This window comes from Buceros rhinoceros, unplaced genomic scaffold (genome assembly GCF_000710305.1).
Source record: "Buceros rhinoceros silvestris isolate BGI_N320 unplaced genomic scaffold, ASM71030v1 scaffold25658, whole genome shotgun sequence".
Taxonomy (NCBI): domain Eukaryota; kingdom Metazoa; phylum Chordata; class Aves; order Bucerotiformes; family Bucerotidae; genus Buceros; species Buceros rhinoceros.
Genome location: NW_010428966.1, coordinates 6786 through 31889, shown reverse-complemented (window position 1 = coordinate 31889; position 25104 = coordinate 6786). Strand labels below are relative to the sequence as shown.

At 38.2% G+C, this 25104-nt stretch overlaps 1 protein-coding gene across 1 annotated transcript; it reads left to right on the top strand.

Moving 5' to 3' along the window:
- The first annotated feature begins 1151 nt into the window (after positions 1 to 1151).
- On the top strand, positions 1152 to 24769 carry CUL5 (cullin 5). Its single transcript, XM_010142487.1, has 18 exons — positions 1152 to 1268; positions 3594 to 3693; positions 5064 to 5240; positions 8333 to 8474; positions 9538 to 9683; positions 9760 to 9840; positions 11053 to 11146; positions 14135 to 14265; positions 14986 to 15093; positions 15722 to 15786; positions 17954 to 18086; positions 18595 to 18726; positions 19385 to 19508; positions 20265 to 20440; positions 20559 to 20720; positions 21393 to 21511; positions 22807 to 22930; positions 23935 to 24769. The coding sequence occupies exons 1-18, from the start codon at positions 1198 to 1200 to the stop codon at positions 24127 to 24129; spliced, it is 2280 nt and encodes a 759-aa protein (XP_010140789.1). The 5' UTR covers positions 1152 to 1197; the 3' UTR covers positions 24130 to 24769.
- Positions 24770 to 25104: the final 335 nt, after the last annotated feature.

Genomic DNA, 25104 nt, shown 5'->3' with positions numbered 1-25104 from the left:
CAGCAGGGGATACAGTTTCCAAACGGTGCTTGTTCTGAATTTAATTGTAAATTTCCAGTTAATCAGAAGGAGATGGTTGAAAGTGGTGTGCTGCTTGTGCTTGTTCATCTGGAGAGATGTCAGTGGCAGAACGGCGCACTGGTCAGGTGTTCTAGGAGTGAGCCTGTATTATTTGCTGTATTTGAAGTGAATTGTGTTGAACCATCCAGGACAATGACCTGTTCAAATGTAAGCAGTGTGTTGGAGCATATCACTGAGAACTCAACCGGTAATCTTTTTGCCACAGAACGCTTCATCAACATTTCTTTAAGTTGCAGGTTTTTCTATAAATTGGGCAACTGCAACCAAATAGAATTACAACATATGCAATAGAACTGCTGTTTTTCTCGTAAAGTTTTTTTAATATTGGAGGTTGGCCTGTGTGAGCTTTTCAGAATAATCAGAATGATATGGGAACACTTCATTGCTTTAGCTTTCCTTTCAATTTGTATCGTAGGATTGAAAAAATTCACCTTGGGTTAGATTTTTCAGCATGGCGTAAATCATTTTGATCTGCACCAACTGTAGTCTTGGCCCTCAAAGTGCCTACGGCCAGTTAACCCACAGGAAGGGAGTCTGTGATCCAACAGCTCCCGCATTCCTCTGCTTCCTTCCTCCCTCTTTGCCGCTGATGCCTGGTGCACAGTGGAGAAAAAAGGTGTGTGGCAGCGTTCACAGGTACTGCTCCCGATTGCTGGCTGCTGTTTTGGTAATGGTAATTTATTCAAGATGGGTTTGCAAGCCCGCCCCATGGCTTTCACTGCGTGTATCTTGGCTGGGACAACAAAGCTGACTGAGCATCATTCCTGTTGTCCATGTCTAACTCCATCAGCAGGTGAAGAATGCTTGCTCGAACTTGTTGCTTTGTAGCTAATGCAGTGAATAAAGGAAGAAGTTGGCAATCTACTTCTCTAAGAAATAATAGCTCTCTCACTTGTAAAAATAATACGGTGAAAGTGTTGTTCAGCTGTCGTAGCACAACAACATGGGGTGTGTGCTAGCTTAGGGGAGACACTCCTGAGAAGAAGATTTTTTTATGTTAACCATAGAAATTGTAATTCTTAAAGAAAACTTTAAATAAGAAACTTTTATTAAAAATTTTTTTGTTGTTCCTTTTAGAATAAAGGTTCACTTCAGTTTGAAGACAAATGGGATTTCATGCGCCCGATCGTTCTGAAACTTCTTCGTCAGGAGTCTGTCACAAAACAGCAGTGGTTTGATCTGTTTTCGTAAGTAATTTTTTGATACCTTACATCCTGCTGCATAATGGGAAGCAGCTATGGTACTACTTCTGATACCTGACGTGGTCTCTGGGGCAACACACAGAGCAAAAGAACTAGTTTAAATTTTATTAAGTAGTAAGTGTGCCTACATCACTGTAAACATGCAGAAGTAGAGTTGTACTGAGATTGAGATCTTTGCAAATAGGATGGAGAAAGAACAGGAGAGCTTTTGAGAGCTGGTCATAGTAACCAAGTTTTGTACCTGCCCACAAACCTTCTGTTTGAATTAGAAAATGTTCTTCACTGCTTCAGGAATAAGTTCATTTAAAGGCAGTTTGCCGAATGTTACGTTATTCTGATTTGAATAGCTTTCTTCTAAAGTAACTTAACAATGCTACTGTAGTAACAGGGTAATGCAGTTTAACTGGTATGGTTTGAATAGTTTTATACCCTAAGAATACTACATACAATATTGTTCAGACAGTGTTTGCATTATTGTTCTTTCTAAAAACTCTGCCGTTTTCCTTCTCCCAAAAAAGCAGAAGTTGCCTCCTTTTAGGTGATGATTTTTTTCTTAAAATACATAGTGCGACCTTTCGCAACATAACATGGAAGTGAGTTACAACATATATACTGAAAGTATATCTAAAATAATCTTTGTCTCAACATAGTTGTTTTCCCTCCGGTACAGTTGTAGTTGAAATCTGCAGACTCTCCTGCCTTTTAAAATCCGTCACAAAAGTGTGTTTTGTTTTTTTTTTTTTATTTAAACGCAGTCTTGTTGCAGTCTGTATCTTTATTGCTCTTTTCGATGAGAATGGTGCAGTGATTCTTTTCACAGCCATCTTCCTGCACCTGTTACGCTTTCCTGCCAACCAAAAGGAAAGGTAGTCTATCATGTCATGAGTTTCAGTGTCTTATGATGCCTCGGCTGTAACAGTTGCCAGAAACATGGTATAGTTAAGGAATAAATTGACTTCCAAGTCACTGCTTTCATTTTTAATAACTTGTTCAATAATTCTGCATTGGTGTTGAAATTTCCCATTTATTTTTCTTGTAGCTGAATTATTGAATAGAACTTGAAGAAACTTTATGGCTAAATTGAGACTATTGAGGGAAAAGATCCCACTCTCCTAGGCTCCTGGTTTTGGACTCTTTGTTAAGCTTTTTAATAACAATTCAAAATCTGTAGGTGTTTTCTACCTGCTCTTTGAATATCTTTATCCAGCATTGTTGTTTTTCACTGCTGTCAGAGGCATTCTAAGTAGATTAACAACTTTTCTGCTTGCGGAAGTCGCAGTAGATTCACAGGTTAGATAGACTTCTGTAAATCCTGGGCCAGCACCTTTGATATGTGTCAAAGGAACTTTTCAGCTTGTAAGTTTAGTGTTTTCAGTTAAACTAAAAAGGTGCTTTAGTATTGAAATAACTGCATTGATTTAATGGGAACAAAGTTATACCTTCAGATTATCTAGTGGCTTTCCCGCAAAGATGTGGCCGCCTTAATGAAAGGAGGAAGAATAACCAGAGGAAGGTAATAAGTTTAAAAAAAAAAAAAAGGCTTGCTAGGCAACTTTACATATGGTGAATGGTTAGGAGTGTAACTTCCTTTGTTTAGTCTTTAGTATGGAAAGAAAGGAGTTAAGTTACACTTGCTGGGCTGTCAGCTAGGAAAAACGGGTATTTATTTGAGTGTTGATTAAAACTCATTAACAGACTTTTGCTTTGTGATGCTGTTTGTAGCTTTTCTGCAGTGGCGTTTCACTTTAAAATGCTGCCACTGTCATGAAACGTTTGAGGTGATCTTACTAAACTAATTAAAATGTCTTTTAAATTACTTGATGCCCCTGAGCTCAAATTTCTTTCAAGGAAAGTCTGTTTCCCTTGTAGCACAAGAATGTTGTAGTGCTTGGATTCTGAAACTGAGTGAAGCCTGCATGATAATGAGAGTATTTTAAAATAATACAGGCTGAGTAGTAATGCTTCTACTGGCAAGTGATTTCTGTCTTTGTCGAAGAAAAGCTTTAAAAGTTGTCCTTAATGCAGTACAGATCATCGGAAACACAATTGGCTTCTACGTCGTCTTCTTGACCATAGCCTTTTCCTGGATGGGTTGCAGTAATTTGCTTCCAAGACTTTCTCACAGTTTCAGTCTCTTCTCCAAATACGTTTTCTTGCATATGTCACTGGGATCTAACTGTGTGTTGTTTGGCAATGACAGATGAGTATTAATTTCTTAGACATCCTTAAATTATGACTGTTTAAGCCTCATACACTGCAGCATTAAACTTTGAGTAGCTGTTACTAAAAGATGGATCAATTGTTTTCTAGAGATGTTCATGCAGTTTGCTTGTGGGATGATAAAGGTCCAGCAAAAATCCATCAGGCTCTGAAGGAAGACATCCTTGATTTTATTAAACAGGCACAAGCAGTAAGTTCTTAATGTTTCATAACTTCTATTCATACTGTTAGAAAAATAACCAAATAGCTCTGACTTTGTTGGATCTAAATGCATCTCGTTTTTGCTTGGTTTGTGATGTTCTGGAGATCATAATTACCCTGCAAACTTCTGTTGACAAAAAAAAAAGCCTTAGCCTTGAGCATTTGCCTTGGTTCATTGTTTTCTCACAGTCCTTGAAACTGGGGTGGGCAGTGATTTTTGTGTTACATTAAAAAAGCCCAAAACATGGCATTATTTTTGTTTATCCAGCAGTACTTATGGAATCTCCTTTCACTTGAAAACTTCTTGAGGCAAAATTTTCTATAAGAAATTGCTGTCTGAAAAAAAGAATTTTTTTGTCTAGCTTCAATACTATACTGACATGTTCAAGGATGACCTTAAAATAAGCCATAGGTACAGTGTGCTAGAAATATCTGGGCTATCAACTTGGCAAGCTTTGCTGTCCATTGTTATAGGCTTCCCCTCAAACCATCGAAGTAGTCAGTAGATTCAAGGGAAATTTTTGTGTTTGTATTTGTAAAATGTATGGCAAAAGATGTTTTCTGTAGTAAAGAATTTAAAAGAGGGAGTTGGTACGCAATTAAAAGGAAAAATAAAAGTCCCATGACAAGGGTTTGGAAAGGAGAAAATGAAAGTCTGTAAAATCTTTCTGTAGTGAAAAGATTTACACCACTAAGGCTTTGCTTAAAGGAAAATAGTTTCTTACAGCAGCCTTTGTATAACCAAGCATGTAAATGTTGATTTTTTAAGTTCCATCAGCTTACTCGTTTATATGCATAAATGCTATGGTGAGCTGTGGCTTTTGGTGTGGTCTGCACTGGCTGCTGTTTGAGACATCTTTTTTGGCACCATGATAGCCACTGTACAGCGTGGCCGTCGTTCCCAGCTTTGATAAAATACACGTGGGAACTGGCTGGCTGGGTCTAATGAAAGGTTAGTAGATGCCGTTGAGTTAAACTGTATGAAATACAGTCTTTACAGGTTTAATTTTATTATTGTTTTTAGGTATGGCTGTACCAGTATATGCCTTTAGACCAAAGATTTTAATCTTTTTGACCTGCAGCTAGTTTAAAAGCAAAAAAAAAAAAGGTTTGTTTGGAAAATTGAAACTTACTGACTACTTGTTTGCTGTTACCTCTCTTTGCCCTTTGTAAGTGGTCCTTATGCCATGGGTTGTTAACTGCTTCCCCAAACTAAATGGCAGTTAAATATGTAGACTTTCTTATTCTGATATATTTGAATTTTATATGGGGAGTTATTTTCCATATAAGCAAAGCCAATCCGTATTTTGTGCAGAAATTTGTTTATAAATTGCCTCCTTTTCTCCTCCCCTCCTCCAGAGAGTACTGAGCCATCAAGATGATACAGCTTTACTAAAAGCATATATAGTGGAGTGGCGCAAGTTCTTCACACAGTGCGATATTTTGCCCAAGCCATTTTGCCAGCTAGAGATTACTTTAATGGGCAAGCAGGGCAGCAACAAGAAGTCTAATGTAGAAGACAGTATTGTTCGAAAGGTAAGTGGAGGCCGTTAAGAATTCTGTTGCATGCTGTTCTGCCTACAGTAACAGTACAGAAGGTATTCTGTAGCTGAAGACGAAATTGCACCATTCAGGTAATATGACATATTACTTTGCTTCAGTGTGAGGGTCAGAACGACCCTGCAACATTTTCTTTCCTCTCTCCACAATAGTTGCACTCTGTTTCTCCAGTTTTGCTTTGGCTATTAGTAGTTTTGTTCAGGTAATTAAAGCACTTCTTTGTTGGACTGTCACGTTTTGGGGGGATTTTATTGTTGGGTTTGTTTTGTTGTTTTTTAATTTTGACTTGAATCCTGGGGCAGGGGCAGTTGTAAATTCACCTATTGTTTGTATACTTATGAGTAGCAAGTTTACTTGTGTATATGAATGAGTAGTTTTTCTACTCCTAGTTTATTTCCCTAGGTCAAGATCTCAACTAGGGCAAATCTCTGCATTTCAGAAATGACCAATTGAAGAATGTCATCTGAAGCTAAATAAGGCTATTGATCTTGTGATATCCCCTCTTTCCTCCAAACAGTCATATCAATTAAAAGATTGGACATGTAGAATCTTGTGAATATGATGTTTTTACTGTTTTGTATCAAACCCATAGAGAAAGCCTAGGGTTTTGAGTATGGAGTGCTCAGCCTTCCGAGTCCCGTGAATAACAGTCCTTGAAATTCCTTTAGTCTTTTATTATAAGAACAGAGCGTATCAGTTGTAAAGTGTCGAGTTTTTTAGTTTATTGTCATTCGTTATACCTTTTCATGGCAGAAGGCATCTGTAGGGAAGTGAAATTTCATCAGCAATCTTTCATTTGCTGCTGAAGATCACTTTAACTGTCCCCCTGTCTCCAGGGTGGGAAGAACAAAATGCTTTGAATGCATTACTTTGGGAAGGGTTTTTTCTTTGCCTGGCTATTTTGACATCTGATTCTCTGTACTTTTAAAAAAGGAAGAGAGAACAGCAGCAAAGAGAGGAATCACCACCTCAAGTTACCTTTTTTGTTTTTGTTTTTTTGTTGGAGAAAGCACGTGATGTTATTAGGCTGTCCAAGATCTGACAGACTTGAACTTGACTCTGCTGCGTGCAAGAAAACTAAGAAACGAAAGCAAAAACAAGATGGAGTGGAGCAAGTAGCGAGGAGAAAATGGGAAAAACAACTGGAATCTTAACAGTTCAGATTTTGTTCAGAGCTGAAGCTGATGGATGTGTGTCTTATCTCCATACACAGTCCAGTTAGGACCATCTCATGACTGGGCCTTCAAAGCCCAGAGTCTGCAACCTGTCTTATTATTTCATATTCACTGCTGAAGGCCACTTCCTGTTTCTGGCATCACTCTCTGTAGTTTTCTAAAAAGTACCTCATGAAAAATTTTCCCATGCTTGAGAAGTTCCTCCTATAGTCACCCAAAATGATACATGTGTTTTCCTTGAAGTATCTCCTTAGCCATAATGTCTAAAAGCAGTTTGACCATAACAAAGCTGTTAACGTGCCTGCCAGGTTGCTTGAGATATCTCACTGTTTTCTTCTCCATTTTTCACTTGTTTCAGCTCTTGTAAACCAATTCTCTAATTGCACAGTGCAACTATAATATGCATATCAATAATGTTAAAATAATGAAAGAAGTAACTGAGGAAGCGTAAACAAAGAAAGCCTTGCTTTTAGAATGTTCCAGTGTTCTGAGCAATAGTTCCCTTCTAACACATGTGACTTTGCTGTCACAAATTCAAATTTAGCTGAAATTGAGAGACGGTTGTGGAGAAGGTAAGAATAAAGGATGGTGAACATAACCCTTTCGAAAGTATATCTGACTTTTATTAGGTGCTTGCTGTGTTAAACTCTAAAATTTATAAAGCAAGAATGGAATAAGACAGTCTAATCTTTGCTATTAACTTTGCCATACAGTTGTGTCAAGCCATCCTAAGCTCGCTTTTAGAAAGCTTATTCACAATCATGAGGTAAAGTTTGAACTGGTAAATTTTATTATTTCAACCTGCTCTCCACTGCCAGTGTAGACTGACAATTGGTGTGCTTAAACTACCTTCACAGCAGTTACTGTCAGTTTGAAGATACTGTAAGTTTGATCTTTATTCTAAAGCAATGAAATGACATGAGTTGGATAGAAAAAATAAATAATCTTTTCAGCTTTGGCATGGTTTCATTAGGTATTCAGTGGCATATAGGAAGAGACAGATCAGTGTCCAAGGGAAAAAAAAGAGCACAGTAGCTTGAATTCTAAAGCAAATTAATTTTTTTTTTTTTTTTTTTTTTTTTTTTTAACAAACATGCAGAATGCTTCCAGTATTTACTACTGAACAGCTGGGGAGCTTAGGTGGGCATAACTATGCCCTGCCAGTGAGCTTATCGTGTTGCTTGGCTGCGGCACACTGGGTCTGGTGATCGGGTGTAATGCAATACATTTGCAGCAGCATCAGTAGCAATCACCAAAACAAAGGGGCGAAAAAAAATAAAATCACACAGTGGCATATGAAGGGATCCTTTGAGTGATAAGGGCTTTGTTAGGAGCCTCCATAACAAATTTTAAAGCTTAGCAGTACTTAGATGAGGTTTGGAGGGGTTTTATACACTATATATGCACTACTTGCATATTGAACATGTTAGACAAATTCAAAACCATCAGGTTTTTTCTTTACATAGCCGTGGTGGTGATTGAGTTTTTGATTTTGTTTGTGACTGAGCCTGCCAAATAGTGAACTATATTTGGATGTTTGGCTTGAAAGTACTCCCCGAAATGGCAACTCCTGACAGATTGCATTGCTGGAAAAGTTACTTGACTGACTACTGAGAACTGTAGAAATAATGCAGAATTGTGGAATTAATACATGAATCAAATACTGCTTTCCCTAGCTGTCCCATTCAGTAAAGTCAGCTTAGAATGTAAGCTGAATAATATTGGTGTAACAAGTTCAGGGTCAGGTTCTAAGGAAGCTGAACTGCCTGTATATAGCCTGAAAATCACCTTACAGATTGTTTGATTTCTGCTTCTGATTTCGTGTATTTCTTTTGCACAAACTTAAGTCTGAGTGTACCTTTCTGACAGGATTTTTTTCTTCCTGATACACAGCTCATGCTAGATACGTGGAACGAATCCATATTTTCAAATATAAAAAATAGACTTCAGGACAGTGCAATGAAGCTAGTTCATGCTGAAAGACTAGGAGAAGCTTTCGACTCTCAGCTTGTTATTGGAGTTCGAGAATCATATGGTATGTCTTGCACAGACTGATCCCTGTTGCCTCCTCACTTTAGTACATGAATTTTCATCATACAAAGTTGACGGTTGGGGTCGTGGGGTTGGAATGATTATCTCAGTGTTTTGTATTGATTTTGTGGTGGTGGTATGTGATACCAGTTAAATCCTGTTTAGAATCTTCTAAGTGATCTGGCTACGTATCAGTTACTGCAAAATCAGTGTTTTCAAAGAACACGTTTTGAAGTTGCAGATATAACCTTATGTCTGTGCTCTCTTTCATATTTTTTCTGGTTATTCAGGAAGTTTGAAGAAGAAATACTGAATATGCATCTAAGACTCAGTCTTTTCCTTTGCAGAACAGACCTGTGTGTCTGAAACTTCTACCATACACCATTGCCTGCCTCTTCTTCAAAGCTCTGCAACCTGTTGAATTAAATGTGTAGCTAATACTCTCTCCAATGGATTTAGGGATGTCCAATTCTAATTTTTTTTTGAAGTGTTTTCCATTTAAGGACTTTATTTCTCTGTAACAGCTGAGGGAAAGGTGGAAACTTTTTTCCAAAAGGTGCAAAGCTCTGCTGGCTAGCAGTAAGCTTGCTCGCTGTCTCCATTCTTGTACAACAGAAAAAAAAACAATGCAAAAGAAAGAAGTCTTAAAATGAAGACACTGGGTTTCTACGAACAGTGTCTAGGAGAAGCTGTTTTCTCAGTCAGGTGGAGAAGTTTTCATTTCAAGTGTTATGCTGAGCTTTTTGTATGGTTCTTGTTTTGGTTGGTTGGTTTTTTCGTTATAATTTTTCAATTGCGTGTGTATTTTTGGTTACCATGTTTGTATGTCTGAAATGCTGGAGATAGGTATGCCGTTCTTTCCAGTTCGCTCTAGTTAATCTAAAAGTTTTGGAGCAAAGACCGGACAATTTTGGTCACCTTTAGGGATTTGAGTGTATTTATAGGATACTTCAAATTGTTCAATGCAACCTTTTAATACAAGAGGCATTTAAATGAGACAGGTTTGCTTACTATTAGCCCCATAAGTTTCCAAGATTTGAGAGTAAGTTTGGACTTTCTCTTTACAGTTAACCTTTGTTCTAATCCTGAAGATAAACTTCAGATATATCGGGATAACTTTGAAAAGGCGTATTTGGATTCAACAGAGAGATTTTATAGAACACAGGCTCCCTCTTATTTACAACAAAATGGTGTACAGAATTATATGAAATATGTAAGTAAAAATTCAGTTGTAACTTTGTTCTGGGAGTGTCAGTACTTAAAATGATTGCTGTTCTACTTTTGCACAGGCAGATGCTAAACTAAAAGAAGAAGAGAAAAGAGCACTACGTTATTTAGAAACAAGACGTGAATGTAACTCTGTAGAAGCAGTAAGTATAATGTGTCTTAAAACTGATGTATTTTATATTTCTCTAGTATTATTATATTGCAGTTTTTATTTGTGTGTGTGCGTGTGTTACAGTATTGTTTGGTAGCAATGGATTGATATGAGAATATTTGGTTTGTGGGGTTTTTTTATCATCCATTGTATTTTTTTTGCAAAAGTCTGTATTACTTTCCGATCTGGCAATTTATAATTTCTGCATCTGTGTTAATAGCAGTAAACATAGATCAAAAGGTTGGATTGAAGGCAGGCTTTTATTCAAGTTGATTTTTATTCTTTCATTTTGAGTCAGGCATGATTTTCTTTTTTCTATGCTTAACAGCGGATGAGAATGGTGTTTGAAAATAAGCTGGCCAGCCCAGCAGGTAGAGGGTTTCTCAGTCCTTGTTTAGAGTACCTGGAAGAGTTATTGGTCATTGCAATCAAAAGGAGCAATAGAAATGTCATTAAAACTGTTCTAGATCACCTCTTAGGCTGAAATATGGCCATTTAATATACAGGATGTTTTTTCATTTTTTTCTTTCCCCTTCCCCTCTTGAGCAGTATTGTACACAGTTCGGATTCTGGAGGAAGATATAACAGCAATGAATAGCTCACAATTGTCTGTGCAGAAATTAGTTTAGGAAACAGGTTATTTTAAATGAATACCTGGATATCAAAACGTATTTTATGTCTTTTGTTAAGCTGTAAATCATTCGTTTTGCACAGCTGTAAATTGGGACCCGTATAAAGAGCCTGACAAAAGAGAGATGGTCCTGACACGTACGAGCAGTTTCTGTTCTAGATCTAGCCATAGCGTCTCGTTCAAGCCAACCAGCCTGGTCCAAATAGGGTGTGCTGGAATGAGAACTATTCTTAGCTCTTGGATGTAGACTTGGAAACTAAGTAGGGTAGTTGGTGTTCCAGAAGTGATGGCTCCCTTGAGAGAAAAGAGGCGACGGAAATATTAAGCTCATTACTGGTTTGGAAGAGGGTTTACCACGTTTACTAACTTGCACATATTGAAGAACTATGGTTTCCTGTATAGATTTTATTCAAACTACACATACCTTTATGAATTGGTGAATGAATTATTTATTTTATAGAGCATAGGTTTTTTTAGAACAGATGTGATTTAGTGTCATGGTAAACTTGAGACAGATTAGGCTTTGGCGTTTAGATGGCTAAGTGAGCTAATTCTGTGTTTAATATATTTCAGCTAATGGAGTGCTGCGTCAATGCCCTGGTGACATCCTTTAAAGAGACTATTTTAGCTGAATGCCAAGGCATGATCAAACGAAATGAAACAGAAAGTAAGTGATGCCTCGAGAACAGTGCAGGATGAACTCAGCATCGACTGTATAAAAATAGATTTGTTTGTAGTTATATCAAATTACTCTTTTTAATAAATGGCAGCGCTGTTTTGTAGTTAAAATACTACGTACGTGGGTGATTTTATCCCATGAAAAATGATGATCATTGGTTAGTATTTTTTTTTACATCGCTTCTGAAATCTGTATGTACAATGCCCTGATGTGATTGACTGGATAGCTCTCTTGCTTGAAAGAAAAGAATATTTTGTGTTTTGTTTTTGCTATTTTTCCTATAACTTATTTTCTTCATGTTGACCAACTCTGGTAAATGTTACATGAGGCTTATTTTCTATTTGAATAGTTCATATACAAACACCCCTCCTTCATTCCACCCCGAATACCCCCTTCCCCTTCGAAAAAAGTGAAGCATCACTACAGAGCTGTTTTTCTGGAAAGCAGGGAGCTTACTGTTGCTGCAGGATGAATAAGTCAATGAACAAAATCTCTGCAAGATTTTTATCTGGTTTTTATAGGCAGTATGTCACCATATTGGAAGTTAGTTATTGAAAAGTTCGTATTGCAAGCTAACTCTGCATGCCTTTTTGAGGTTTTCAAATTTTTTTTTTTTAATTCTACCACCATAAATTGAGAGGATAGAGTGATACAGAAGTCTTGTGTTGGTCCTAAAGTAGGTAAGTCTTTAAAATGCCATAATTCAATCGAGAAATTGAGAAGGAAAAAAAAAGAAAGCTGAAATCACAGGTTAGTTTTTTTGAAGTCTCTGTATCCTGCAGCCAGGGAGTATTTACTAACGTCTGTATGAAGTTTTCATTTCTATGCAAATATGAAAACTGTTTCATGACTTAGAACAGTATAGAAAATACTCACTTCTAACGCAAGTATTTCAGACAATATTTGACCTCAAAACAATGTCATACTGATCTGTTCCTCTAGCAGCGTGATTTCTGGCAGTAGTCCAGAGCTAAATCTAGAAAGCCAACCAACATCTATATTACAGCCTTTGGGAGATCACCGGAGGCTTATTTAAATGCAGAACTTCAGAAGGATTCATCTATAGTATCCAGAGCATCTCTCTTGAGAAACTTGTTGAAGTATTCACACAGTCATCTCCTTCTTTGTGGCCGTGTCTGCCCCGTGATGCTGCTTGGCTGCAGAATACTCCTCTTCAGTATATCAGAACTCAGACATCTCTTTCAGTTTTTTCCCCCTGGACATACCTAGGCTGTTTAAAATGTTTTAGTGAAGGATGCAGGTACAGATGATTTAAAATAACGTAAAGACTGGAGCTATACATAGTAATACATACATCTGATAGTATCCCCTGCTGTACTTCTCTTACGTGTCTGCCTTGCTGATGTTACTCGCTCCACGGAATGTCACAATGTTTTCTTTATTAAACAGCATCTGACAGAAAAGACCAGGGTGTTCTGGCTATGAGCTGGGCATTACTGTAAAATACTCCATTTACATTAAGTACCTAATATTTACATGACGGGACATGGCATCATGTTTTCCAACTAAAAAGTATTGAAGATGTCATAACTTGCAAACGCTTCAGAATTTGCTTAGTGCATTTTTGTTTGCTCATAGTATTGGGGATGGGAGGCCTAGATTTTATTCTTGAAGTTTTTCATAACAGAAATAGAAAGTACACTTGGCTTTTATAAATACAAAATGAAAACAGACCTCATTGTAATTGCCCCAACAGCTCCCATATGTATTTCTTTACCTTTCAGCATCATAATGTATTCTGAGACAAATGTAAAGTACAGGTGAAAAGATGCAGTAAAAGTCGAGTGGGCTTTTTAGACTGACGCTGCCTGAAATCCCATCGCTTAGCCCACTCTGAGAGGTGGCTGGCAGTATTGCAGGTTCTCACTGAAGGTTGTTTGTAGTTCCATTCTTTAATTTGCATTGTTCTATTCTAAAAGGATTTTTTTTTCTTCTCTGTGCATTGCTTTTTTAATTAGTTCTGCTACAGTTGTTGGAATGCAGAAGTTGGTAACGTGTATTTTATCCTCAGTGCTGACAGGATCTTGATGTCACTGACAGAAGTATTACAGAGGAGGAAAGAAAGACAGGGCCTGTGGCTTTTGTCCCTTTTCATGGTAGATACAGCATTGGGGAACTAAGCAAATATATTGATTTTTTTTTTTTCTATTAACAAAAAAAATCAGTTTGTTCTACTTCGTTGAGCAGAGTCCTTTGCTGTGTTTTGTTCAAATCTCTGCAGCCTCTCTAGAACAATCTGGTGGCCTTAATCCTGGTATTCCTTTGTGGACAGCTGTGTCAAGATGATTACTGATGTTACAGTACCTTTTCTTATTTTTTAGGAGTATTGAAATACCTTCACAAAAGTAGACAAACCGTATCAGTTTTTAAAGTTTTTGAACTGTTAACTTGTCAAAAAACTAAATAAACTCTTTGGGAAAACAGAAAGGGAAGGGGGGGAAATGCTGTTTACCGAAGTCAGTTTTGGTTACTTGAGAATTCAGCGTGCTTTTAACTAAAACAAAACGTTGTAGATGGTAGTGGAAGATACGTCGACAGCGCTGTTTGGCTTTAATTAAAGGAAGGAGAAAAAAACTTGAATCCGTACAATTTCCTGCATAAACTTCCCAGCTGAAGGAGACCCATTTTTGCCAGGGATTGTAAGACAGTTCTGGTGAGAACTGGACGCAATCCAAATTGCCATTGACATTAGGAGTTTTCATTCAAGCTTGTGGCATTGTATACATAAGCAAGTATTATGTTGCAATAAATATTTCTTCTTGCCTTCAGAAGAATCTCCTCGTGTGACCAGAATTAGAACAGCGTTTGAAACATCTTTCCTTTTAAGGGATGAATGAACTATCTGTTCTTCCCATACTCAGTGTTCCGCTTGAGATATTCCTAGCAGAAATGCAGTATATTTGGTTTCTATCCAGGTCTTTGACTGGTGGGTTTATCAGTATTTGTATCTTTCAGAGTTGCATTTAATGTTTTCACTGATGGATAAAGTTCCGAATGGCATAGAGCCTATGCTAAAAGACTTGGAAGAACATATTGTTAGTGCTGGACTTGCAGATATGGTAGCAGCTGCTGAAACTATTACTACTGTAAGTCTATTCGGTTTTTAATAACAATTAAAAACAACTTTGCAGAAGTTAAATACTATTTGTGGCACATATATATTAATGGAAATATATTTTGAAGATTTTATGTTTAAACATCAAATTTAGATCCACTGAAAGTTTTGAATGTCTTTAAAATAATTTTTTATTCCTTATGTTTTCAGTTGTAGCTTTAAAAACATGAATCCAATTTGCAGTAACAAAAAAGTTACAGTAGGATTGTCTTAGCATAGCGATTAAAAAAGAAGAACCAATTTTTTCAGAATTCTAACTTCCTGATGAAATTTGAAATTTGCTTTCAATCAGAGGGTGGTTGTTCAGTGTGGAAATTAAAAGGTTTTTTCCCCACTGTTCTTTTTCAGCTTTTTATAATCTTTTTCTCTCGGTCTAGGAGGCCTGAGTATCTGCAGCAATTAGGATGTGCCTTTTATCGAAAACTTTTAAAATAAAAAAGTTGTTATACAATATTTGAAAGTTTTATATATGTGTGTGTATGTTTGTATATTGGAAATACTCTCTTGACAGTCTGTGTTGAGGCTTACCTGCTGTAGAACTCTCCAGTACAGAGCATAAAGATAAAATGCTCATTCATAGTATGCAGGATTGAGGATACTTCAGTATTACAGGTCAGGAAATTGCATGTAAGCTCCCACTGAGTTCTGTGGAGCCTCACTTTGTTATTGATTTTTGCTCCTTTAACTTTAGGATTCTGAGAAATACGTAGAGCAATTGCTCACACTATTTAATCGATTTAGTAAGTTGGTTAAAGAAGCTTTTCAAGATGATCCAAGATTTCTTACTGCAAGAGATAAGGTACGTGTTTCTGCTGATCATTTGTGTTCAGTTTAAGAATTGTTGTAATTCACATTATGATGTCTCTGAAATTCTTGTGCCCAGTCACTGTTAAATTTAGAAGCTGCTCTTTTTTCTCTAGGAAAATTTACTCTAGTAAATATGCAAACTTAAATGCTGGTGAAATTTACTGCCAACTGATTAGCTTTTAATTTGTGTTGTAGCTCTGCATAAAGTTGCATTTGTGTTCAGCTTTGTAATGGTGTAGAGCACATTAGATCTTTGTGATCTCTGAGCACCTTAAAATCTGATTCAGCAATATAGTTATGTTTAGAATTTACTGCATATTTGGGTGTACTCTCATGACTTCAGCTATGCAACTTGCTCTGTGTAATCTCTTCCTAAGTTGTTGCTTAAAGGAAAGTAGGATGTTAATGGCAAAGAGGGAAACACAAAACATCAGGTAATGGGAAACTGAGTCATAGGATTTGTACTCCCATACTGGAAAGCAAATCTGCAAACATTGGACTAATAGAAAAAGATTGGATTCATTTCATGTTACAGTAGTCTAAAAAGAGATAAAACCTTTGTGATTCGTATGTTAAAGAGTAACTGAGTGAAGCACTAATAATCTGTAATGATTTTTCAGGCGTACAAAGCAGTTGTGAATGATGCTACAATATTTAAACTTGAATTGCCATTGAAGCAAAAGGGGTAAGCCGTATAAACTTCATGTGAATCAAGGTTTTAAAGATGTTAAAGATTGAGTTTCTCTTTTAAAATCTCTTCCAAAAGTTAACATTGCATTTAAAAAGTGCTTTGTGTTTGCATTATGGAATTTCAGACTGGTTATCAACCTCTTCGTGTGGCAGCGGATCAGTGAACAGCAGCCTGTTGAAGCTCACAGTTACTTGTAGTAATTGGGGAACTATTCTTTCATAGTAATGTCTCAGTTTGTTAGCTAAATTTAATAATACCGTTCTGAGTTAATAAGTCCAAAAAGCTGAGCTCTGTAATGCTGCCACAACTTCAGTAAAACTCCCGGGGGAAATTGAGGTAGTAATCTTTATGGGAATAACTGTGTCTGAGTAAGGTGTAACCATCCACAAGCTGTTGACCATCTCCTCCTGTGCCAGCTGTGAGTGTGACCTGTCTGGGTGTTACGTTTTTTGTTTCAGTGCAGGATTAACCAGGTTAGTTTAAACAGCTTCAGTAAATTAAGCAGACCTGTGTGACTCAAGAAGAAAACCCATGCTTACAGTGGCCTCTCTCCTAACTCAGCCAACAGAAGGTAGCAGTTAGTTAATTGATTTTTAATATTTCGCATGTGATGTGCCACTTGAGTAGGAATCTGTATATATTTGGGTCATCGGGATTGCTTACGTATAGTTTGTAGACTGATTTACTACGGAAAACAAAGCTTATGTAGCTGAGCTGCCAGCTTCCCTTTCCCGTTACTTCTGGTTAGGGGTGGATGGATGTAAATATCTGCTCAGCGTTCTGCTTCTCATTCTGTGTTGGGTTTTGGACTAATGGTAAGCCTAGACGGGGATTCGCCTTGCTGTTGGTATGTTATTGGAGGACACCTTCACAAGAGATTGGATGCCTGCGCTGTGTACTTCAGACTGATGTAGGCCAGGGAGAGCAGTGGTTCAGGTTTCTGCTAATGTGTTCATTTCCCCAGGAGCATCCAAATCAATACTTTACTCGAACTGTGTTTCACTCCTAAAACTAAACCTGCCTAGTGATTTCTTAGAAACCACCATGACGGGCATGGTCTTCTGACCAGCATTCTTCTTCCCAAGGTCTTTCAAGTTGTCTACATATGCAGCCTGGTTTAAGTAAAGTGAAACTTTATCCTGCTTAATTTGTGCCATTAAGTTCAGTCTAAGAATATGGAATTTGGTAATTTTCCGTTGCTGTCAGGATCTTGGAGACTCCTGTTCAGAAATACCTGGGAACACACTGATTAAATAAAAATAAGGGTTCTGCTTTGTAATAAGCAAAAGACTAGTGATCTGCTTTTATTCCAGAGGGTCTTTAGGAGAAAGACAAAAGAGACTAGCCTGCAGGCTGCTTCACTAATTAAAAACGACGAGTTGTCTGAAGAGTTTTAGCACTGTCTACACCACTTGATGAGAGGGTGAGAGAATGAGCAAGAACACAGGATTCCTGAGCATCCCCACAGCTTCTTACCTGCTATCTTACTCGCCACCTTTCTTTGGGCCCTTCAGATGAGTTGGTGCCATCTGAGCCTAGAAGTAGGGGTTGGTCCTTGGTCCTGGTTTATTCACCAGTCTAGGCTCAAGCTCAGAATGCAGCCCTGTGCTAGCATACATATTGCAGAACCACAGTGTCTACTGTAGCATCTTGTTCAGCTTTAATCTGCTTTTAATCTCCGAGCTGTTTCTACGTGTTATAAAATACTTTTATCCTGTTACTATGCGATGGCTGTGTTGGGTTTTGCACTCTGTGAAATGTGGCGCAGGAGGCTGTTCCCAAGACTTTAATTAGAGCATACTGACAAAATGAGTGAAACATTTCACTGCAGCATTTGTTAATTCTTTACTGGAATACTTACTGCCATGCATTAGTTGTTTCAGACTATACTTTCCATGTAATCCTTTATTGTCAGAGTTCTAAAATTAAAAGCAGTTGGAATGTAGCTGTAGAAGCTGTGTGAAAATGTTTGGTAGTGTTTATTCTTCCAAAAAAAGAGGGAGGTATCCCTAATCTTCCATTAGTTTAACAAGAATATGAATTCACCGGGATCACTGCCAAGGGGATCAGGGGAGAGTGGCCTGCCTTGTTAACAGCGTCACTACTCCAGAATAGCAGGATTCTAAACAGTTTGAAGATATGTTGTTCTTCTTTTATTTAGTGTTGGATTGAAAACACAGCCTGAATCCAAATGCCCTGAGCTTCTTGCTAATTACTGTGACATGTTGTTAAGAAAAACACCACTAAGCAAAAAGCTAACCTCTGAAGAAATTGAAGCAAAGCTTAAAGAAGTGGTATGTTTTTACTTTCTACTGATTATTCTGAAGAATGAATTTGTTTTATTTCCTTATGTGAGTAGAGGCCTCGATGTTCAAAAACAGTTATGCAAGGTGTAATAACAGGGAGAAGAGTTTTTGATGTCATCAGGTGTGTGTGTGGTTAAATCTTGTAAATCATGCAGGGTTTCGTGTCTCTCTGTCAGTTCACAAAATCCATATGCTAAATGAATGCCTGTCACTGGAATATATTACAGTAACTAATGTTAGTGTAGAAAACAGTACAGCAGACTTCTACAATCTGGTGTCAATGTCTTTGCTGATTAAGAGATGGTTCTGGATGAAGAAATCAGAGGTGTGGTATTATGAAATATTAATAGTTGATGCCTGTGATATTAACCACACAGTTGCTCTTAAGGCAACGTCAGGTAGCCTTTTTGTACTTCGTAGTCTACAGTGGCATTAAATTGGTGATCAAAGAACTGTCTGATGATGCAAATAAATTAAAATTTACTTTTTTTGACAGCTTTTGGTTCTTAAATATGTACAGAATAAAGATGTTTTCATGCGATACCACAAAGCTCACTTAACAAGACGCCTGATACTAGATATATCAGCTGATAGTGAGATTGAGGAGAATATGGTGGAGTGGCTCAGAGTAAGTAACCTGACATCTCTACATCTTTCTTCAGTTGTGCCTCTTTCTTGTGGTATTAATTCCCACTCTTGAACTTAGATATCCTTCTTGCTTAGGCGAGTTCTATCTTAAACTGCAGGCCACTCGGGACAACTTGTGCTCACGTTTTACTGCAATACTTTGTGACTGTAAAACAGCTCAGCTCTTTTCCAAGAGAATGTTTATCCTAATAGTGGTAGTGATACATTTTAAAATATTTCTCATATGATTTTCTGAGGGCTTCATTTATTCCCTATGCAAATGAGCAAAATGTAGCGTGCTTTTTTAGGGATGTAAATACTTTGAGATGTGTTCTAATTGTGACATTCTGTGTGGATTAGAATATTATTTGCATGCCTTAAAAATTCCTTCATATCTTCAAATTCCTCGATCCCTTAATGCATGCATGTGTTCTTCAGCACTTGGATTTCTTTAAAAGAATCATCATACGCCCGTAAGGGGTAACTGCTTATGATCCATGCAAAAAACCTTTAAATTGCATTGCAGTTTAACTCACTGTAAAGTGATTTTACCTGTGTACTTTAATGCGTTTCGTTTCTTTGAGTTTATTATTTTAAAAATCAAGCTTTTTGCTCATAGTTGCCTATGTCATAGTTCAGTGTTCCGTTTGTTTATACAGGAAGTAGGAATGCCAGCAGACTATGTAAACAAGCTGGCTAGAATGTTCCAGGATATCAAAGTGTCTGAAGACTTGAACCAGGCCTTCAAAGAAATGCACAAAAATAATAAACTTGCTTTACCAGGTATCGTGTTCAAATTATTTTTTCATTTCTCTTAGTCAAGAAATAATTGTATTGAGTCTTGAGTTAAAAATTATATCAGCTGCAGGTTGAACATAGTCTTCAGGGCATTGTTACTCCTAGAGTGGAAGTATCTGTAGATTCTGCTTTCTCTTGCAGTTGATACTGGAGCTGCATCATTCTGTAAGTTATTTTGGGTTTTCATTATGACCAATCTTGTAGATACAGACTCTCTGCTCCTGTAGATAAATTTCATATGGGCTCGAACCTGTATCAAGCAGGTGAATCCCTGAACTACCCCCTTCTTTTATGCCCTCATCCTTTTTCATGAGCGCTTCATGCTGTGCTGCTCCTTTATTTGTCAGCGGGAGAGCTGGATGCACGCTATGAAGATCTTAAATCTCATTTCTGAAATTAAATTTCACTGATGAGAGAGGCTGAGGAGCATCCCGTTTTGGTCCTGCTACTGCTGAAAACCCTTGAGTAGTGCTTATGAGCATCTGCTATAAAACTGCATCAAGGCTTTAAAGCTGCATCAGGAGCTCTGCAGAGGCAAGCCAAAAAACCGGAGATTTCAATCAGTGCGCTGGCAGAAGGCCAGTGGTACACAGAGTGCCTTGATGTTTAAGTAGGAAGACACCCTGCTACTTTCTGAAAATTCAGTCCTCCATAACTGTATTTAAAGTAGGAAAGAAAAATGCATTTTGTTTATCTAGCTGTTACACCTGGAGATTCATATAGTCCGATATTGTCTTACAGCTGACTCTGTGAATATTAAAATTTTAAATGCTGGTGCCTGGTCTCGAAGTTCTGAAAAAGTGTTTGTGTCACTGCCCACGGAATTAGAAGATCTCATCCCAGAAGTGGAAGAATTTTATAAAAAGAATCACAGTGGTAGGAAACTGCACTGGCACCACCTCATGTCCAATGGAATTGTAAGTGTATGGTTTTCGGTGTGTCGGTCTCAACGACTCTACTTTCTGTGTATCTGTAACGGTAAGAAAGCTTGTGATCCAGAAACGCTGACAAGTAAAACTGTCGTTCTGCTCACAGATAACATTTAAGAATGAGGTTGGCCAGTATGACTTGGAGGTAACAACATTTCAGCTAGCTGTGCTGTTTGCGTGGAACCAAAGACCCAGAGAGAAGATCAGCTTTGAAAACCTTAAACTGGCAACTGAACTCCCTGATGCAGAACTTAGGAGGACTTTATGGGTATTTCCCTTTCTCTTGAAACAGATTTCTTCTCAATTTTTGTACTCTGAAATACTGGATTAGTATTTTTAAAGAGCTGTCAGATAACACTTTGAAACTCAAATGTGAACGCCTTCCTTGCTAATTAATGCTGGCTCCTTGCACTACTGCTGAGCACACATGGCCTTTACATTAACGCGTTCTCTCTACCCGATATTATCTAACTCGAGCTTTTGGAAACAGCATGATCTTTCTGACCATATGCTGCCTAAAGCACAGTTACGATTGTGGTTTCTGGAGTGGGACTGGTCTAATTCTGGGAAATCAGTGGCACCTGATAAATACATGTTGCTTAAAAATAACTTCAGTGTTTGCTCTATCAGACTCAAGGATAAAGAGAGAAATCACATAAATCAGCCTTAACACCCCTTCTGTAGCCGTGAGTTCGTGCATTTTACTTCTTTGTGTCATTTTACTTACACTAACCCATTTCAGTAGGAGATTCGGTAAACCGTGTCCCCTCTCTGGTTTTACTAGTATCTTTGCATTGCCCTCTAGCAGCTCCAAACAAGGCTACGTGGTTCCCTCACTACAGTCTGCACAGCAGTGAACTATTTTCTTAAAAAGTAATTATTTCCATTTAGAAAGTCTGGTGTTTTATTTTCATTCTTTCCCCCCCTTTTTTCTCTGTAGTCTCTTGTAGCATTTCCAAAGCTGAAACGTCAGGTTTTATTGTATGAACCTCAAGTCAATTCACCCAAAGACTTTACAGAAGGAACCCTCTTCTCGGTGAACCAGGAGTTCAGTTTAATGTAAGACGATGTTTGAAAAGTAAAATAAAAATGTACTATTTTATAACTGAAGGGATTCACTTTAACTTAACCTTCATTCTTGAAAGTTTTCAAGATTCAGCTAGAGACCTGCTTTGCTGCCCTGTCCGCACTTAGTTTTGGCAATAGTCACACTTCAAGTAGGTGGTTGGACTAGATGATCTCCAGCAGTGCCTTCAGACAAATGTTCCTGCGATTCTGATTTCTGCGAAATTAAATTTCTTAAACGCCAAGGGATGAGGTGCAAAATTGGAGGCTCTGCCATCTTCCTGTTACTACTGAGACCATGAAATTTCATATAGGAAGAACAGCGTGTAAGCAGACGCCTAGTGCTGTATCGATTATGACACACACACACAGAGTTCCAAAAGCAGATAAGTTAGAAAAGTGAAACTGCTTAACAGTGCGGTGTGCTGCCAAAAGCCGGGCTTTGTGGCGTGGCTTTCACCAGAGAGGAGTGTCTGCTTCAGTGAGAACTGCAGTGCTCTCTTACTGGTGCTTTGAAATCCTTCAGAGCGTAAGGTAGAATATCTGTAAATAGCAAATACTACATTCAGCATGTTTTACTTTGGTTTTTGTCGCTGTCTAATGTCAATGACTACGATAAGAACTAGCTCCTTTCTAGTAAGCTCAGGTTCAGGGCCCCATTCTCAGTAGCAGCTGGACATCAGGGCCCGTGGAGAGAGAGAGAGAGAGGGAGGGAGGGAGGTGATGAATCTGCTGTCCTGGGGCTCAGTTTCTTGCCCAGGGCCGTGATTTTTGTTCCTGTCAGGATCATGAGCTTTGGGGAGTGATGAGAGGCTGTGACAAAGTTTGTGGGTGCCCACTGAACAATGCCCTCAGCATTCTTTGTTACAGTAGTTGGGTTTTCTCCTGTTTTGCTGGTAGACAGACAGTTCTTTGATAGAATATTAACTAGTCCAATTTCCTGAACTTTGTTGTAAAAACTTCCTCTAAAGAACCCTAGTTTTATATCATTAAACTGAAATGTATTTGCCTGAAATTTTATCCTTTAAAATAGTACTGGTATGTGCTCGACTCTGGAGACTGTCAGTTCCAGCTGATGGATGTTTTGCAACGCTGGTACATTGAGGTTTTCTTGTGTGGAGACATTAGCACTGAGTTTTGATTTTTCAGCCAGCTATCTCCCTGCTGCAATAGCCTGTAAATATCCGATATGTGATGATACTCCGTGCTGCTGTAGTTTTAAGTTTAACAGGAATTCCTTCGTTAAGAATGTATTTTTTGCTTATTTTCATACAATACAACTTTTTCAGAAAAAATGCTAAAGTTCAGAAAAGGGGCAAGATAAATTTGATTGGTCGATTGCAACTTACTACGGAGAGAATGCGGGAAGAGGAAAATGAAGGAATAGTCCAGCTAAGAATACTACGAACCCAGGCAAGTAATCTGCCAGAGGAACACAAAATTACCCTGTTTCTTTTGTGGTGTTACCACTGTTGCGCGCTGTCCACATTTGGATGCTGATGTACGAAATAGAGGCTTCTGAATCCCGTTGGAACCTACTTTTGGTTGGCTTAGATCCTTTGTGAATACCGGATTTTGCACGTCCCCCTGTGCGCTTACAGCTATCAGCCTCCTGTCCTGGTGTGCCAGGTCACTGTTCTTGAAGAGGACAGAGCAGATCCTAAGCAGGTGGTGAAGGCGTAACTGTGTAGTGGTGGGTGGCAGCACCACTGACTTGAGCCGCCACCACGAACGAGCCGTATGGTTGATCTTGAGATCTCTTTGTCTGCTCTATTTGGAGAGAGCAGAGTAATCTCGGAGGTGGGATCGTGCCTTAGTAATAGTAGTATGACTTAGTGACATTTTTCAGGCATCAGAGACCATTACCTACAGTGGAGTCTCAAAATCCCATCTTACCTTCCATTTTCAGTCAGATGAGATTCCAGGCCGTGCACACTGTGAATTGTACCACTGTCCTGACGTCTGGGCCATACTTCCAGCGGGAGGATTAATGCCTGGTTGTATTTATGACAGTAGAGCTCTTTGTGAGATCCGGTTTGACATTAAGCTTGCATTTCCTGAGCTGTTCCCAAGGCATATCGCAAATCGCTGGTTACAGGATGACTTCTGCTCGGAGAGTGAATGAACATCAGGCTTTAGAGAGCAATTCACACTCTAGGTAAAAGATTGAACTGCAGATTCTTCTTTGACTGGACTTGTCGTGTATCTCTTATGTCTTGGCAGTGCTTCATTCCTTTCCTTTATCAACTTCTTTGGAAAAGCAGTTCCGTATCTACTTAGACTAAGAAACACAGCATATATCTAATTCTTCAGGAAGAATACAGATTTCCTCGCTGCCTTGCCTTACCAGTTCACTTCAGCACCTCACCCGGGCATTTTGAGAAGTTAATGTTTTTTTTGTTCTTGTCCCCCTCCAGGAGGCTATCATCCAAATAATGAAAATGCGGAAGAAAATTACTAACGCCCAGCTTCAGACTGAACTGGTAGAAATATTGAAAAATATGTTCTTGCCACAGAAGAAAATGATAAAAGAGCAAATTGAATGGCTTATAGAGCACAAATATATCAGAAGAGACGAGTCGGATATCAACACCTTCATCTATATGGCATAATTTGAGGACTCTGCCGGATGCTGAGAACACAAATGGAAGGGTGCTCGGACAGACAGCGGCAACAGTCTGTGCTGCAGAAGGACTTGTTTTGACTTTCGTTACGTATTAAATCCCTGCCTTACCTTACAGAGGACTGTGTTTTGCCAATCTCATTCAGCTAGCATGATGGCATTCCCTTCATGTTGCACACTTTTAACAGCATGCTGTTTTGTGGGAAACTTGCATTCATGAAGAGCCCATTGTGAACTTTTTAAAATAGATTTGATTTACACCCACCAGGAAGAATACAGGTTTGGGTTTTTAGATGACCAGTACTTGCACAAGGAAAAAATATTCAAATATTCATGCACTGAGGAACTGCTATTAGTTTTGTTTTGGGTTTGGGTTTTCGGTTGGTTTTTGGTTGGTTTTTTTTAATTTTAATGCAATTAGGACTAGAAGTAGCACTTTCACTTTTGTGTTTTGGATCAACAGAGTCATGTACTGTCCACCTTTGATCCTTTTTACGTAATAACATTTGAGAATCACAAACACATGCCTCACACCTGATACGTATTTGCTACAGTTAAAACCTGTTGGCTAGAGCAGTGCTTCGATTCAGTAACTGGATTTTAATAATTGACCCATAAGTGACATAAAAGTAATTCCAAGTCGTGGGTGGTATTTTTCCTTAAGCAAGAGATCGTTGTTTTTAAGTGGTTTGCTGTAAACAAGTGGATATACGTTATTCGTTACCTTATTTGGACAGATGATTTGCCACAATCCTTTTTGAGAAGGTAGAGTTTTCCGGGATGATACTTCACTCTAACAGCAGTTTTCGTGGGTGGGTCTGTTATACTGAAGAGAAATATTAAGTGTATTTCCTTGTACATTTAATATTTGTATTCCAAATATTTAAGTATGACTACATATATCTGAATGCATTAAAGAGAAATTGGTGCACAACTCCCCCAGAAAGAAAATAACACTTGAAGA

Coding starts and splice junctions, on each gene's coding strand:
- CUL5 (XM_010142487.1), top strand. CDS start 1,198: ATGCGCCCGATCGTTCTGAAACTTCTTCGTCAGGAGTCTGTCACAAAA. Junction 9,841..11,052: donor AATGTAACTCTGTAGAAGCA/GTAAGTATAATG, acceptor AATATATTTCAG/CTAATGGAGTGCTGCGTCAA. Junction 15,787..17,953: donor TTGCCATTGAAGCAAAAGGG/GTAAGCCGTATA, acceptor TCTTTTATTTAG/TGTTGGATTGAAAACACAGC.